General features: G+C 37.1%; 1 protein-coding gene across 3 annotated transcripts in view; it reads left to right on the top strand.

Moving 5' to 3' along the window:
• Window positions 1-3,215: 3,215 nt before the first annotated feature.
• LOC129777261 (uncharacterized) overlaps window positions 3,216-18,582 on the top strand; it is a 20,586-nt gene continuing 5,219 nt past the window's right edge. The window contains exons 1-3 of one of the 3 annotated variants that reach the window (XM_055783439.1): window positions 3,219-4,067; window positions 4,363-4,852; window positions 16,736-17,270. In XM_055783439.1, coding sequence (XP_055639414.1) covers window positions 4,368-4,852; window positions 16,736-17,270 — 1,020 coding nt within the window. In that variant the 5' untranslated portion in view covers window positions 3,219-4,067; window positions 4,363-4,367. Of the gene's footprint in view, window positions 4,853-16,735; window positions 17,271-18,582 lie in introns of all 3 variants that reach the window. The other 2 variants (XM_055783438.1, XM_055783437.1) reach the window with 2 other exon arrangements.

Below are 18,582 nucleotides of genomic sequence, written 5' to 3'. Positions count from 1 at the left end.
GCATCGACTCTGGCACATCGGAAACACCACCATCGATCACATTTGTCGCATGCAGCATAATTCGTTCCATCCGCTGTTTTACAAACAACACAAATACTGACTTCTGTGTGTTCATCGTTTTCACGGGATGCGTCGGATAGAGATTTATTCGAGGCCATTGAAGTTTTGTTTTATCTTGAAGATTTGTTATTAAAAACAATCGGGTTCACACCATTCCTGATAGCAATACAGTTTATTTGTTAATTCGTAGTATAATTGTTGTATAGCTTCAAGCTGAAATTTAAATTTGCTTATAGTTTGGAATCATATGGAAATATCTGCATATTACATAAAAGTGCGCTATTTAAAAACCTGGATGTTTAATTCCTTCAAAGCCTTCGAATCGTTCCTAACTTCTGTCTCTATCACATAATTGTCTGATAATCTATAATGATATATTTCCACTGAAATTAGATATCGCAAGGTTTTGAACTAACTCTAAATCCATACCTTTTAATTCAATTAAATTCGTTTTTCACACATTTAATGTAATAATTTTTCCGTGATCTTCAATCGCGTGTATGCTGCTAAACGTTTTGTTCAAACTTTTATTTTTCACAGTAACCGTCGTTATGACTACATCGGCAGGTTTACTGCGATCGTGGCAACAAATATACAGCGATTTTTTTTTATATTTTTTGTTGGAAGGGAGCTGGAATCAATTGGTGTAATGATGATAATGTTTCATGGGTTTCTCAGACTCTCAGACAATCGGTCATGAGAATCTGGTCGCTAGTTGGATGACTGATAAATATTGGTGCCTTTTTTCGAACTATCGTAAAATTTCGGTGAATTCGAGCATTGTTTCCGGGTTGAAGTGGCTTCAAAGTATATTTCAAGCCAGATGTGAAGAAACGGTATTTTACAGCGGTAAGAGATGCTCTCTTCGGTGGAAAACGGAAGGTAAAAATATGTTCTGCAGCGGTTGCTGTCGACGCGACTACCCCACTATACAATCGATTCGGTTCGGATTTTCTAAAGCCGCTCTGAGGGTTGGGACTTTGAATTTGAGAGCGTAGGAAATGTAATTTTGCTATACTATATTTGTAATTTGAGAAACTTTTTGAATATTCTATAAGTAGAGTATTTCAGTATCGTTCTGGACAGCGATCAATAATATGAGGTAATGCTAAGAGTTGATTTCAAAATCGGCTCAAATTAGCGTTACATTGCTTCGTTGTCAGGTGAAGACCGGTTTTGTTCATTGGTAAGAATGATTAATTTAACTTATTCCATGTTTTTTCGTTCAACACAGTTGAAAAGATTTATTTTCCATCAAGCATCGCAATTGGCGGTGTATTGATATAGAAACATATGCATCAACATTCAAATAATACCAAACTATCTCAAACAGCTAAAAAACCAAACATGAAAGCTGGAAATTGTATATAATAATTGTATATAATAATTATATGTATATAATAACAAAATAATTGTAAAGCTGTATTATAGTATATCGTTTGACTTCTCCACAACTGATTTCGAAGTTTATGTCTATAGGTACGATCATTCTTAATCTCGAATCTTATTATCTCAATCACACTTTAGCATATTTGAATATTCAAAAATAGTAACCGTACAAGAAATGATGCTCACATATGAAGAATGATTCGGTAAGTTACAAACTTTTGATAAATGGGCTGTTTCAATTTTTTGAATCGATTTTCTCCACTTTAACCATCTAAACAAGTCTTTTTGGGTTTCCATTCCACTTAGGAATACTTCTACCGTCATTAGCAGATTTCAGACATTTGAATTTATAATAAGGAATCGCATATTCTATCTGTCGTTGCGCTCTCAGATAGAATTCCCCGATAGACGAGAATCTCGACCGTTATTCTGGTTTGGCTCGTTGCGAGATACCAGATTCAAATATCTTTGTTGATTAAAAACAGCGCGCTCGCGTATGCAAAATTTATGTAAGCATCTGCCGACGCTTTTCAAGTTTGCCGGCGAAGCCAGGCCACAAAGCGAGCGATTGAGCGATAAGGAAGCTCAGTCCTCATCAAAAGGACTTTGATTCATCCACTTATAACAACATTTAGTAATTTTATGGAATCATGTTTCAATCAAGTTTAGTTCAATCCAAATTGAGATAGCGACGCCTTCGTGAATTATTGCTTGACTGTATTATTGAGGATTACATGAGTCCATCAGGGCCCAGTTTTTCAAACAAATGTTTTTTCTCATAAGACGATCTCAGCCTGACTGTATCTGGCGTAACGAATTTGGATTTTTTTCATCTGCTTTCCGTACGCTGCATTCCATATTTATTCATTCATGATTATGTTCCTTTCTCTTGTGATCCACAGCGGATGGCGCGCAGGAGCACTGAAGAAGCTGCTCACTCTTTAAACATACAATGACCACGTCAATGTACTCCTGACTGGAGTCTGTGTTGACTTCTACTAGCCTGTGAACGGCTGTTTCCACGATGTGAATTTCTGTTACCGTTTTTTGCGCATCCGTAATGCCTACCCTTCGTTTTTTTACGTGCCACCCGTGTGCATTGTAAGAAATAATGCAAATATAGTCTTAAGTTTTTATTGGAATGCATTCGGCTGGGTTGGCCGATGCTGGCCAACGCTATAGGCATGACTAATGGTGAGTTCGCATGTTGCTAAGTGATGATTGATCATTGTTTAAATTCTCAACTATTCTCAATCTTATGAATTTCAGCGGAATTTTAGCTACCCAACGAGGTTATTATTAGTATCAACTTAATAGATGTTTCCATTCTTTTCGTTGTTGGTTTGGTAGTGGCATGCGTCACGCTTTTTTGGTATAGATATTCCAATCAATAATTTTGATATAATTTTCAAAAATGTGCATATTGTATGTGTCTAATATATAACATTTTTGGGTGGGCGTATTTCAACATATAATTCACAATGATAAGGATAATAAGCTTTTAATTATTATCTGTCTTGCTTGCCCGTTAGCGGTCACTTTGCCCCATTCGGAACGTATGCGACGCTTTATTTCGGTGTTATTTCACAGTATTCTTTGGTTAGTTCACGCTATTTTTTATGATGATTTTTTCTTCATTTTTCCCACAGAGCATTTCTGCGATCGGGATTCCGGGAGAGAGGGAGAGATCCATCAAGAGAGATAACCTTCATCCATCTTCAGAGAAAACGGGGAGAGGTTGCATATGCGAACCGATCAGTCCAGTCGTGTGGAATGGCCACTCGCATGCAAAATCGACGCGTGCACATTTAAAACGAAACGAGTGTGGAGCGAATTGTTGTGGACAGTGCGATATACGTTTCATTCCCAGAACGTTCCGATAATCACATGTTTATATATCCTGCTGAAACAACCGTCAAACTTATTCATTAAGCGGGCACATTATAGTGCCACTCTGATTGATTAATTACCATAAAATTGCTATACACCCACTTTAAGCATAACATTTTGTGGCCTACTGCCTTTTTATTGCTTTTCACATGCACCTTCGTATTACCAGTCTCGGAGACTCGCAGTGAACGGGATGAGCCGATTCGTCTGTCCATTCATTCTGATGGCGCAAACTCTGCTCAGAGTATCTCACGTTGCTTCTCTCAGTCTGTCGTTGTCTGCCAGGCGGTTAACATCGGATTTCGGTAGCGAACTTTCGAATTGTTTTTGTTCGCACATTTTCACGAATGTTGTTATGCTGTCGATAGTCTTTTTGGTGGTGATTGTTTTTTTTTTGCAACAAGAACCAATTCGTGGAATGAAAACAGCTTTCTTTGAATAGCTGTTCACGTAGTGTATTGTGTGGCATTTAAAAAGTGGAAACGAAATGATCAAATCGAAAAGGAGTGAGAAGGAAGAAAAACGGAGAATCATAGGAAAAGTTCAAATTAAATCTTACAAGATCAAATGACCACCGCAGGAAGAAAGAAGTGCGTGTGAAATGAGAGAAAAAAAATCGTAATTAAGAAACCCGAAATTTGTTAAAGAATGATTGTTTTATATCATTCACACGATGCGTTCATGCAACACCGATAAGTTGATCGACGTTTGAGTATTCGACTCGACGGGTAAGAAGAAAAGAGTCTTGTAACTAGAAAACAGCAAGAATAAAATGTACACTGTCTGATGACTGGGATCAAGAAAAAAGAGAAGGAAGGGATCGGCTTAAAAAAGAGTGTTATTTGAGAAGCATGGAAGAATGATTTTTCTTCCGATAAAATAAATGCTATTGCTTGGTGAAGTGGAGTAAATTTCAATGTGTTGCAACAGGATTGCGGAGCAAGTGTTCTATCATGACATCATCAATAGGCGTTACGAAAATTCTCACATTTTATTTCATACTCTTGTATTTATTTTTGAAAGTGAAAATGTGTGTCGGCTTGGTCCATGCTGGTAAAAGCATTAGTGACAGTGACATTAATTATTACGACAATGATGAGTCATTCCAACCCGATCAGACTACAGTGTCAACTGTTCTAGAGTCTGTGCCAACTTCTGCCGGTCTCGTGAATTACAGTGCAAAAAATAATCACCACCAACACGCTGGCATGATGCCGAGAGCTCACCACGTGCGCCACGAGCATCATTATATGAAAAACCGACACGTCGTTGATGCGGGCCAATCGCTACGCGCGTACAAGAACAACTTCGAAACGATGGATTCTAGAATAGACAATCATCGATCACATCATCACCACAAAAGAATGCATCACCACGTCCGCAAACACATTTTCAGACCGCAATACCACGGCAGAAGTCGGCAAAATGTGAACCCGCTGGAAAGTTCATCTTTCTTGGTGTCCCCACTGTCGCCAGAACTAAAACGAACAAGGCTCAACCGCAGTGGCACGAGGTACGTATCGTTAGCCATTCTAACTTCATAGTATTTCTAAAGAAAACTTTTGTCTCATAGAATGATTTTCTCTGAAATAGTTTAGACAAATTAAGTTATGTTATGACTAATATATTTTGGTATACAGACAAAACTAGGCATTAATTTGTCGTTTTATATTAATAGTATCACTTCAACTGACCGATATTCCATTTTCACACATCTCTTCTGTCTCGGTAACCAGATATGATAATTTTGTTCCCAAAACTTCCCATGGTGACTTGTACATATATTGTCTAACTATGCCATTAATATTAATTACTCTTTTCAACCGCAGTGGCTAATAGAGGTTGTAGCAAATGCTTGTGTGTGATGAAACATTTCTTTGATGCACTTTGCATGTAACTGGAGATAAAGCGTAATTAAACTAGCATCATTATTTATAATCGCGTTATCTAGTTCCCCTCGAATAGACAAAAGCGTTCGCCAGAAAGGTTAAATGAGATCAAATAAAAGTAAATTTAGACGGAATTCTCCATCCGTATTTGAATAAGCAATTAAGTCATATTGTTTTCAGTTTTATTTCTACTCAGTGCGTCAAAGTTTGTTGGCGGAACATGGTAGTGTTTACTTTCCCTATCATTGGATGAATAATGTACACGGTATCCGTATTCTAAGTTGTACCCCATTTTTTTCAAGTTTGATATACACTAATATATTAATTTGGCTGATCAATCATGATTCACACTTTACAGCATAAACTGAATTTGTGCTTAAAAGTACTGTTCAATTTTTTGGTATATTAAATTTTGAAATAGCGAATTCAATGAATTCGCAGGTTCACACTGAACCTTGGATGGATGATGCATCTTACAATTACCAGTATGGGATTAACCTCTTGGCCGACTTGACGACGTAGCATGAAGAGGCTTAAGAAACATGGCGTGAAAGTCTGAGAACATTGGTATAATGTGTACGCCAGTTCACAGTATGAATGTGGTAATCAGATTAAAACCCGTGCTTCGACAACAAAAGCAGCAGATTGAAATCCGTATACGATTCGATCAACAGATAACAGTTATAAGTAATTATCATATTTCGTAGCCCCTGGGGAGCCAAAACATGCGACTTTTTGGATAGTATGGACAGATGAATCTACGAGTTCAAGTTGTTGAAAGAATTGCACCCTGTAGGGTGGCCCAATTACCCGTGCAAGATTGTTGACGCATGATGTCACATGATGTCATGAGAAATTGGATCTTATTCACAGCATGACTAATTCGGTCTTACTCACAACATTGTTTCGCCAATGAACATAGCTTTAAAAAATTTTAAAATTTCTTGCCATAAAATGTGAAGAAACCTACCGTATTATCGTGAAATTCGTCGTTTTTTTGCGTCCACACAGTTATCTTCTTAAGACGTCTTTCGAGTTCAAAGACCTATTTCTTATTTTGAACCCCGCTCTTTGAGCATCTTTTTCCATCTGCCGAATCACTTCATTTGGAGGGTCTAGGCTTTTTCATCCACGTAGTGGTTTTTATTATAGTACGGGCTGCGTATGGATACCCTTCACTGTACTCTTTAGAGTTTCGATTCTTGATGTATTGCGCAGAACGTCACATACGTTGCAATAGGTTTTGTCGGCTCATATCTCTACAGGAACAACTGGGATGCTGAGCTTATTGACTATTGTACAGCTGAAGAAACATTTTCTTTATGTCACCCACTATCGCCACTTGCTTTTGACGAAACAGAAACGCTCCCGTACATTATCACTATGATTTTCACACGCTATGCATCCCTTCTTAATGAAACTTGTTTGATGTATCTGCTCGTCATTTTTTGCCAGAGTTGAGTGTACCTGCACGTATGCCGTATGTATTCTATTCATTGTGGTTATATATACCTCGAAGAAGTGTATCTTATATATTCTCACCCGTTTACATCTATTTTCGCGTGAATAAATCCATCTATAGCTATAGATCTCCCTAATGTAAACCCGCCATTATCCTTCGGTGTGCCTTCTTCTTTCCAAAGTTATACAGGAAGTTCTTGCGGTATGACGTGGTGCGCTGATGACTGTCGTTGAACTATCGTTGAAGATCGGTTGTTACACTGCCAGAAAGTACTCAATTGGAGACAAGATCGGTTGCTGCATGTTTACTGACAGAAATGTCGTTGAAAAATTACATTTATTTCTATCACCCATCACTAATACGGTTTGAACAGGTACTGTTGGATAGGATACCACAGTGTTCATTGTTTGTTGAGCTCCGTTGATTATATAAGTTGAATTATATTTGAAACCCTCTGACACATTGGAGCTTTTTCCATTGGCCTAATATGCGTTTTTGCAAAGTTTTTTTTATTGTTGTCCACTACAGTAGCTTTCAGCATACTGAATTTATTCTCCAGGAAGAGAATCGTCCGGTGCATCAATTAAATACTCTATGTTTCATTGCCATTATTGATGTAGGACTACGTCTTTCATTTCTATACTAGAGTGTAAGTTCGAAAGACAAAATGTCTACGCGTTTTATGCTTGTTATTTATTGATCCAAAAACTTGTTTCAATAGATCAAAAATTGCGTTGGAAGCAAGCTCTTGAATTCACAAAAAACCTATATAAGCGGGTGCCCGCTCGGAAATCCATTTAGTTAGATATTCCCTATTTTTGAAATTTATCGTTCATCAACTAATCGAATAGTTTTCAGCTGTTCGTTATTCGATACGATTAATCGCCCCAAAGTATTCGATTAATATTAATCGAATAATTATTTCGACTAAATTTACAAATTTGCTAGCAATTTTTTTTCGTTATAATTCATTATGTTTGTAATTTTTTTAGTTACTAGAGGTGCTGCGATTGCTGTTTGGTTTACCAACGTGTTTCTAATCTCATCAGCTCATCAGCTTTGAAAACTCTTCCCGAAACAAAATTAACATTGTTTCGGGAAGAGTTTAATATTGTTATTTAAAAACAGTTATATTGAAATTTAAAAACAGTAAGTTACCTCTAATTCGACATACCGAGGCACACTCAGTGTCGCATTTGCCGAACCAGATTGGGACCTGTGTTTGGACATTCGCGATGACAATGGTAAAGTGTCGACATCTGATGGAGACTTTCAATTCGGGGCCATAATTTGGGTCCCGAACAAAAATATCCAAATAGAAGCGGAAAAGTCCAATTAGTTCATTTTCCACGTGATAGGATAACACCATTCTTTGCAATTGGTGAAAAAGTAATGAATATCAAAAAAAAAAAATTATGAAAGGTATTTTGACACAATTTAAATATTGAAAATTTTCATCCTGTATATTGTTTATATTTATTATATATTGTGAGATGTATATCCGCAGCTCCGCGCGAATATGCGAAAACGCTGCAAAAAAGTCCAGTTCGTCCAGCTTTGTATGTTCCATATAGGTGATTGCTTTCAGCCACAATTTAATGTTGAATCTCAGTTGTACTGACGAATTCGCATGCGCAGAGAGAAAGAGAAAGAGAGAGAGATAGAGAGAGAAAGAGAGAGAGAGAGAGAGAGAGAGAGAGAGAGAGAGATAGAGAGAGAGAAAGAGAGAGAGAGAAAGAGAGAGAGATAGAGAGAGAAAGAGAGAGAGAGAGAGAGAAAGAGAGAGAGAAAGAGAGAGAGAGAGTGAGAGAGTAGAGTAGAATGGATAGAATGGATACTGCTTGTAAATTACATATATTATTCGTACGATCACTCTTCGTAAGTTCTCGATTGGGTTTAGATCTGGTAAACAAGCTGGCCAGCCAACATTCTAAAGTCCCTATTTAATAGTTCATGCCATCCGGCTTTTATTAAGTGATGCGTTACAATATCGAATTACCTTATATTTACGGTGGTTTGGATGCAAAAATATCAGTGAATGATCCTGAAGTACTTCACTATACTGCTGACTGTTCATTCGTATTGATTAACGGACTATCTGATTCAGGCTCCTTCAAGAAGATTTTCCCCAAGCCATTAAACTTCCGCCTCCTAAGAAACGATTTGAAAAACTACGTTACTCGTTCCATATGTCCTCTCAGTATGAAGCAATTCTATCCAGATTGAATTTCTTTTCATTATAGGAGATTACCTGAAATAGTGAACCCGTTTGGAGATATAATCTTGATGGTTTGGGGAAAAGTTTCTCAAAAAAGGGTTTATTTAAACAAGAATGTTCTGAAGCGAATCGTGTCATCAAATGCGCAGCAAAAATACAGCTAACATATCAAACAAAATATTTTATTCGAAAGATAAGCACGAGCACAAAGGATTCCGAAGAAAACAACGATTACTGATCATTCCTTATCTGAGATAATCTGTTGTATAAAAAAAAGAGAATAAATGAAATGGTTAAAAAAAGTGAAAAAAATGCAGTTTCTTATCGAATTTCAATTTCTTTTCACTCACATTCAATTTTTTACTGCTATTCAAGAACATTCTGAACTGAAAAGTTGATGAAATGACAAAGCAAACGTCCACTGACAAAAGCATACAGACCAAGGCGTTTAGAAGGTCGAATCAGCCACAATTTTGTAAATTCAATATAATCAATACACCTATAAAACAATTAATACTGCAGAGGCCGTACCGTAGTTTTTTCTCTGGATTTGGATCGATTAATCGACGCACCTTTTCCAAAAGTTTCAAAATGTTTGTATGAAAAAAGTCTAAACGATGTCAACGGGAATCGAACCAAGGCCGCCTGGAATGGATGGTTGTTTTACACGACTACGCTATCCAGATAGCCACTGGTGCTGTTGCGTAAATGCTTGATAATATTACACCACATTATAAAATGAAGTTAGAAAGTGTTTTCTAAGAGTAAAAAAGAGAGCATAAACGTGTATCTATATATTTTTCGATCTGGGTCGTGTATGTGGCAAAGTATGCGAAAATGTTTAAAGCGTGCTTATTTGCAATGTGCCTCTTGTTTCGCTCGCTCATATTGATCTTATATTGCTATAGCATATATGGTTCCCGGAATAAATCGCACCAGAAAACAACTGCAACCGAAACGACCGCTCAAGAAAATTGTAGTAGGTTAGAAATATTGTGGCCTGAGAAAAACATCATGGGTAGAAGATGGTCTTTGATAGCGTGCGCAAGTATGTATTGATTCTGATTTTGTTAAGATTTTACTCCGGGCAAACGTAATGCATCAGACAAACGTATGTCGTCCGACGCTCGCTAACGCTCGGTTGGATCTTGCTAAAGGATCATATCCTAAGTTTCAAACTAATCGGGCAATCAGTGGAGCACAGGTTTTCTTGCGAGACACCGCCGCTTGCGACGGCGGGTTGGATTACGCTTTTTCCTGTGAGGCATTGTACCCATCCTTTTTTTCCCGCGCCACAATATTCCGAGCCTACTACACTTTTTCTGAGCAGGTGTTTCTGTTGCAGTTGCTTTCTGGACGATTTATCCCGGTCACGAGCATATATATTATACAAATGCTATACCAGTATGGAAGAGTAGCACTTTTTTTTGTTATTTTTTAAAGCTCATTTAATGTATTAAATCGGGATGCCATAGCATGTGCTAAACTTTAATTCTGGGTGTTCATTTATTGAGAATTGCTTTAGATGCAGCTTCAAACAAACGAGTACCGAGTCAGCGATAGTCCTACGCCTACCTTGCGGTTATATCGCAGATATAACACACTTCTATTTTTAGTATATTATTTCATTTAATGTAATACTAGTGTATTGAATGCAAGTTAACACAATTTTCTGTCAATGTACCCTGAAATAGTATAATTGAATCAACACGCACATGCAATCCCATATGCTGCACGGTGGACAAACGAATGATGTTTTTTATGTGTATTGCGCTAAAACATTTTTTACTAATTATCACATGCGCAGCTTTCAGCAACTGAATTCGACGGAAGATTAGATATGAATACTGTTACCGATGCAAACTTCACGAACTGGTTGCCATTCAGGTATCCTACCTCGATACTCGACCTCATGTATCTGAGATACAACGTAAAAGGAGCAGCCGTTATCAAATTAGTATATGCTGCCGAAGATAGGGAGAGTAATTATGCATGGAGCATACCTATCGTACATTTGGCTTCATTGCAGTGACACAAACAGTTTCAAATTCCTTTCCACCAGCCAAGCCGAAGGGCTCCATTCGAAAAAAAATTAACACCAACTTTTTTTCTTCTCACAGAGCACATAGTCTTTGCAGGAGCGAGTTGAAAGGGAATTGAGTGAGCAGGCAAGTGCAAGTAAAACAAGCTATAAAACACAAATATAATATTGAAGCAAGACAAGTTGCAATGCTTTATGACTCGACCACATGTATTCGCAAATATTTTTGCATGACTGTGCGAACCGACCAGATCTGTCTGACCGTTACAGACTGCATGCTTTTGTTGATCACCGAGGACAGCGCGAAATAAGCCGTGATGCGTTATAGTGATTCAAGCTGCTAACAGTGTTTATAAAATAAAGTTTCTTCGAAGTTTGCGTATTCTCCCATGACAAACACTCTTGATAAGCATGGCATAATACATCAATACAATCAATCATTCGTCTCGTGTAGCGCACCATCCTCTTCGCAACAGGAAAAACTGCGTTGGCTGTTAATAACGTGTGATATTCAATATTTGAGCAAATTATGCATGCAAAATTAATAATGCTGAACGAGTCGATAAGTTGCAACATGTGCTAAACGTGTTTTGACGCGGTTGTCATAGACAATTTGAAGCACTGCATAACATCTTTTTAAATGTCATTATGATACAATTGTTATACAGTTAATCTTGAATTTAATTATATTTTAGATGCAGATTTAAAAATCTGCGAACTATTATAGTTCGAGTAGTTATAGTTCGACGGTCATTATGACCGCCGAATGTGCTTGTTCAAGAATATAACATTTGCAACAATATGGAACAGAATAAGTGATAATCGTATGGGGCATTTTATTTCATATAACAATTCCTGTTATATTAAGATCATCATATTTATTCAGCTGCCGTTCAATATTGCAATCGTCATTGATTATAGTGACTCAAAACGCACACACTTGAGACAACAATGTGGAGAATGGTGAAAGCTTTGTGGTGTTGTTTATCGACAGTTCAGGTCATACAATGAATGACATGGCAGATTGACTTATGATCTGTTTCACCTTGGAAACTGACAACTTATGACAAACTTATGACATCGTCGAGTAAACGCATTTTGAAGTAGCAAACGCTTCACTAGCAGTATTCCTTCATCGATTAACAAGATTGGATGAAAGCTCATTATTTGTCCACCCAATGTGGATGTACGGGAAAAGAAAAGTGTTATTGGGAGTAAAATCTGTGCTATAGGTCGGGTAACCCATTAAGGCAGTATTCTGGTCTACAAATTTGAAAAAAAAACATTTTTTTCCTTCATATTTCTGTAGTTTAGGCATTCAAAAATATACCTTAGACTTATCGAAAATCCCATTAGTTACAGAGTTAGAGCCAACTTTGGGGTGCGGCATCTAACCTGGTACGGCCATAACAATGATCTTCAAACGTGTTTTTCCCGAAACTAGTTTTTTCAAACTGGCGTACACGATATCTCAAGTTCTACAGAACCGATTCATGTTGAATTTATATGAATACAATCTGCATGCATCTCTCTATCGCATGAAACTCTAAAAAAATATATTTTTTAAATTTTAGTATTGTAAAAAAATCGGTAAACGTAAGAAAAAACGTTTTAAACCGCATTTTGTTTTTCAAACGACCGCCATTTTCTCGAAAAAGATGTTTTGACTTGTCCGAAGTTCATGCGATAGCGGCATCTTTTCTGATTTAGAATCTGTTCGATATTTTTGTTTCAGATAACCAGAAGGGCTGGACTATCGTGTACGCCATGGCACAACTTTTTTTTGAACCCCCTTACTTTATCAGCTTGTTACTATTCTAGTTATGATTTTTTTTCTCAGTTCAATTTTTGTTTTATTGTTAGAAGATAAATGAACGAATAGTGATACAATGGATCGTAAAAATAGTCTCTGTTTTATTTTTACGGAGCTCGAAAAAACCTTCGAAATTTGTGTCTCTACACTAGTTCTATAGTTTAGAGTACCGTTATCAAATGATATGGGATCCATTCAATTTAATGATGAAACTCTCACAAATTACTAATAGATCCATGCTCAAACACTACTGACGTCGAAGTTGAAGTTGCCGGTGGGGCAATTGATTATTATATGTTTTCAGCATCAGCTATATCGAACACATATTTCAGGTGGAGGCATGAGACTTTCGGAATATCGTTCCGTCGAATGGTCGATAGTTCGCGTTTACATAATCACATCACCTACCTGAGTGAATCCTGATTCTTACCTCCACCCACTAAGAACTATCCCTCCCATGATAAATGCTAGGGAACCACACTATAGAGGCGACCCTTCTGGCCTTCGGGCGGCGAATATCATACTAACATTCCTTCCTTCCCCTGGTGACTGTAAGGACATGGCCGGCGTCGTTATTGATTATTTAATGCTCGAATTACCGAAACTTGCACAATGAGAATGATTTACTACTTCCAAGCGTCATTCGGTGAGTTCTTTGGGCAATTTCGCTGGTTCAGGACAATCGAGGAGAGCAACTACGAATTGTACAGTTTACCCAAGCTCGAGCTCAGCTATATCGATCACCTATTTCATTGCCTTAGCATGAGCTAGTGGGCTTGAGGTAGATCGTCTTATAACGAGGATCTAGCAAAGTAGCAATGACAAACATATCCACAAATTCAATATATATTCGAATTTTCGTTCATGTTGCACCAGGATGATTACCTTCAGTTGATTTTTATTTTTATTGTTGACCAATATTCTGAAATCATACATATTGAGCAACATTTATAAGAAAAGTTATTATCTTTTCTTAGACTTTTAAACAATGTGATTTGCTTCCCTGAGTGTAAAGTAGGATTGGGCGATCTTTAGGAAAAGATCGATATTGACGGATCGATTTTCTAAACGACGTAGTGATTGATTCACTGATTAAATCTGTACGGATTCATTAGTACCGATTTACCGATGTACCGATCTTTGCTTTGCGATCTTTGAAAACCCGAATGTTTTTTCCCAATTTATTCACTTGTTCTATATAGGTGATGTGAATCGTGTGGCATAGTGATAAATATTGAAAACGATGCATATAAGCATCGGAAAGGCAAGTGAACCGCCTCCCCATTTAGGTATCTAATTTTTGATACTGTTGTCAGATTATATTAGATGTGATTTTTCATCTGCTCGCAGTTTCACAAAGAACTACCACAGATATCCTTGAAAATTATCTGCCTTTCATCGAACATTGCTCTAGTCATTACTTCTACTGCCGGCATAAATATTAGTAAAAAGTCGTTACCGTGGATTTAGGATAATTCAACAGTTCAGTGAACTCACGAACGCATAGCTCGGGATTTTCATTTCATTTTCATCCTTACAACAAATGCCGGACCGCAAATGCCGGCGAGCACAAACATTGTAGAAATTTAATAAAAAAAACTCTTTGATACAAATATTTCGATAGCAATGACAAGGGCCGACAAATGAATGCTTGAATGAATGAGTGAGGAGCGCGAACGATGAATAGATTGTCAAATTAATTTCAAGCACAACATGTACTATTGATTGCTCGCTGTCTAGAGCACTGAAACTGAAATACTGAACTTCTTGAATATCTAAGTAGTTTTTCAGTATCTTCTAGCAAAATTAATCTCCAACGCAGAACGAAACATCTCAGCAGATAGAAAATCCGAACAGAACCTATAAAGTGGTGGCTGCGGAGGCAAAAGCAATACCATCGGAACAAAATTTCAACTCCAGTTTTTCACCTCAACGTTGAAAATACCTTACGTCACTTTAAACAATGAAATCACGAAAGTTGAATGATCGATTGAGAAATAATAAATCAATCATTCACGATTTATCAGTCATCCAAGCAGCAAGGCTTTTCAAATAGTATTTCTCAAGGCCGGGTATTTCAAATTGGTCTTCTTGAAGGCTAGAGGCGAATAAACTGAGAAAGCTTAAACCCTATACGATTCAAAACAACATCATTACACCAATAAATCCAAACACACATTGACAATTCTTGAATAACTCTTTAGTCGGAATTTTTAGTGGCCCTGAAAAGGGCCGATGGGTTTGTGATGTTTTGCACACGAAGCTGAAAATGGTTGATTCATGATTCATTCTTGTTCCCGCAAGAACAGCACACGCACTCAGAACAATACACGTAACGCATTCAGTGCTCTAGACTATGTTTGCTTCTTACATATTCTGAAGATACATTCTGTGACGAAGAAAATTTTGCAACACAATAGAAAAATAGAAACTGAGATTGGCCAGGGCGAGCACAATATTTAGAGGACTTTCACTGACAGGCAACGACCTACGCCGACAAACTTGACTAAGATGGACTTTCAAGCAGGTACTCATATTTATAGATTCTTGTGATTTTAAATAGTTTTCTTTCGAAGCAGTTTCGAGATATTGAAATAAGTTTTTGGGGCAATTAGTAAACAGCATCACAGCATCACAGCATCACCTTTTATCTTTCGAATGAAGTGATTGACATACCACTTTGTACAACTGACAAAGACGTGTTAACACTCGAAACTTTGGACCCCAAACGTAACGCTCTTGTTTCAGCAATTTTAAACTTCCACCGCAGTACAAATTCAAATCAACGCGGTGCACTCACCGAACAAAATTGCACCATACAGAGATATCTATCATTAATTCTTTCTTAGAATCGAGCAAAACCTGTGTATGACATCAGCATTGAGAAAGATTGCTGTTTGATAGCTGGAGCGAGACGTCTCAAATAAAGATGATGATGATGTTTTGAATTATAGAGGCTTTTAAATTCATCAGTTAAGATGACTGATGAATTGCGAATACTGTGTTTTGAATTCGCGAATGGCTTGTTTATACTCAATGAATAAAATACGGGGGAGCTAAGATTGCAATATTATTTCTATCCACATTGTTCGTAGAACGAATGCTGCAACTGCATTTCGAGTGAATAATTTATGCCTCTCTTATTAGCAGTGATATTTGAATATTGTACCTCAATCATACATACTCGGCCACAAGAACACGATAGGAAAATGTATATTCATCCAATTTTCCTTATTTTCAATCATTCATGGGTTAAGGAACCGTAATGTATAAATTATCGAAAAAAAAAAGAATTTCCGATTCGATTGGAATGCAAACCATCAAAATTCATTCATAGCTAAAATGAATATTAACGAAAACTATTTCATATATAACCAGTTTTCTGATTTGGTACCATTACTGAAAGACGTAGTCTTATGTCATATTCATATTTTCATATCGATATTTTCATTTGTATTCACTAATTTCGACGGGATTAGCCCTAATGTTCGGATTGAACGTATTTAATAGATATTTAATCTACTAGTACCACTAGACAACTAAATAATGTGTAGATGTGTAACTGGTGGGCCGCATGCGGCTGGGTCTGATGTACAGCACGCGGGCCGCAGGTTGCGTATAGCTGGTGTAACGGAATGCGGTGAGAAGTTAGGTCGAATCAATGGTCTCACAACAAGCATAAAACTCAATAATGTATATCTGATGCATTTAAAAATAAAAGAGGGCATCATTTTGAGTAAAGTTACTTTGCTAGAGTTAATAAAGTTTTCGTGTCCGTGACATTAAGTATGTTATATCCGCTGGAGGTTATATAATTGAAATGTCGTTGGTGGCTGAGTTTATGCATTCAACTTGATTTACGTCATAATTTATCGTCACAGTCGGTTTTCGTTTATCCAGTTACTATTTTGAAGATCATTATTCATTTTTTTCAGAAAGCGAAGTATAATAGAATTTTTTTTTTCAATTCCAGCATCACTACCAGCAACATTAATCAAAATACGGTGCGCGGTGGTCGCTGGTCATCTGGTCTGCAAAAATTTCCTTCGGTGACGTCTTCAGGAACACACTCAGCAAGAAGTATTAAGAGCCATAATAGTTTAAATAGCCATACGAAGTCTAGCGCTAGTGCTTATAGTAAAACCTACTTCGAAAAATTGCTGAACAGTTATAAATCTCATTCGCCTTATTACAAAGATCAGCAGAAAGATTCGAGCAAACTCATTAAATCCTTACCAAACACGAACAGAACATGCAACAGTAGAACTTGTAAACAGACACAGGCGAGGGCGGAAAGCAGCGATGAGTACGAATACGAAGACGACGATGCCGATGAAGATGATTATGATAGCTCGGAAACCCAAGGTGACGCGGGATACAGCACAACACTTAGCCCGGCTCTGCCGCAGGTTGAGCCCACGAAAAACTCTAGGAGTTATCAACACAAAAAACTCAACAGTGGAAGCAACAAGAATGACAACGACTTGCACCATGATGATGCGATCAAGGTAAAAGTATGAACAGTTACATACAGCATGATTAATTTTTCATTCATAATCAAACTCATTGTGATATCATTAGACACTGTTTTCGATATATCATCACCGCCGTAAAATGCAAATGATTCTATAATATAGAAACAACATCTTATGATAACATATTTATGAAGAGATACACCTTGAAGGTGTTTGCCGCGGGGGAAAAGTGCAACATAAATGAGTTTTTATTGGAATTGGTAAGTGTTTTGGTTTTATGGCATGATAAACTGCCGAACCCCTACGATATGATTGCTGCTGTTTTGATGGTATAGCCGAATTGTGTAGCAGCTATAAATGCATTCACAATGTTTCTTTCTGTGATTCGCAATAAACAGACAAATCCGTTTTCATTCACGAGTAAGCAACATCAAGTGGATATGAAAAACTGACACTTCAACTCACTTCTATTTCCCAATCTCTGTTTTAAAAAGAAACTGAGAAACAGAGAGACAACGCTACCGCGCTACCGCTTCGTGTGAGAGGGTCTGTATGTTATCTCGATCAAGGTGTTGTCGATAAATTTTAGATGTGACCGGCTGCACGAATGTGTCCAGATTTAACTTGGGATTAGATCGTGTCCTACGTTCTATTTTGTGTAGGAGCAACAGAATGGGGAACATTATTATGAAAGAGAAGATTGAAAATCTTCGATTTCTTCAGTGGTATGTGAACGTGATATTATTCAATTAAATATAATTGATGTTTAATTATATTATTTTTACGGGTGTTATTAAACCATGTTAGAATTAGAATAATCACTTTTGAGTTGATGTTTAATAATCATTATAGGTTTGTATCAAACAGCTACATATAGCTGAAAAAAATGGTAATGTCACAAGTCGCATGGCAATGTCCTAAATAACACATCGTATTCACATGAATAGTAAATCATAATGTTTCATATTCATTTGGTAAAATACCATAGAAATATGTTCGAATTATGTTTTCAACAAAGTATCAGTTCCTCGCTGATTCCCCATTTTTACAGATTATCATTTGCACCATTGTGATTGTACCTTATTTGAATTAGAATTGTCGCCTCAGAGTACTCATTGATATTCTACGAACCGAAATCATAATAACATGTTGCGAAGAAACCCTCATGGAACTGCACGCTTTGAATATAGTAGCTTCTAATCAGGGATCCACCGGCGTTGCGAATGTGATTTTTCGAAGAAATAAATTCAGTGCAACGCCAAGTTGTCTATGTTTTACAAATCTGTTTGTTAAACGTGCTTTGAATATTGATTGAACAAGTGAACACATCGATAAGCGGGAATCA

The sequence above is a fragment of the Toxorhynchites rutilus genome, chromosome 3, assembly GCF_029784135.1.
Source record: "Toxorhynchites rutilus septentrionalis strain SRP chromosome 3, ASM2978413v1, whole genome shotgun sequence".
Classification (NCBI taxonomy): Eukaryota; Metazoa; Arthropoda; class Insecta; order Diptera; family Culicidae; genus Toxorhynchites; species Toxorhynchites rutilus.
This window is presented reverse-complemented; position numbering and strand designations above follow the sequence as displayed.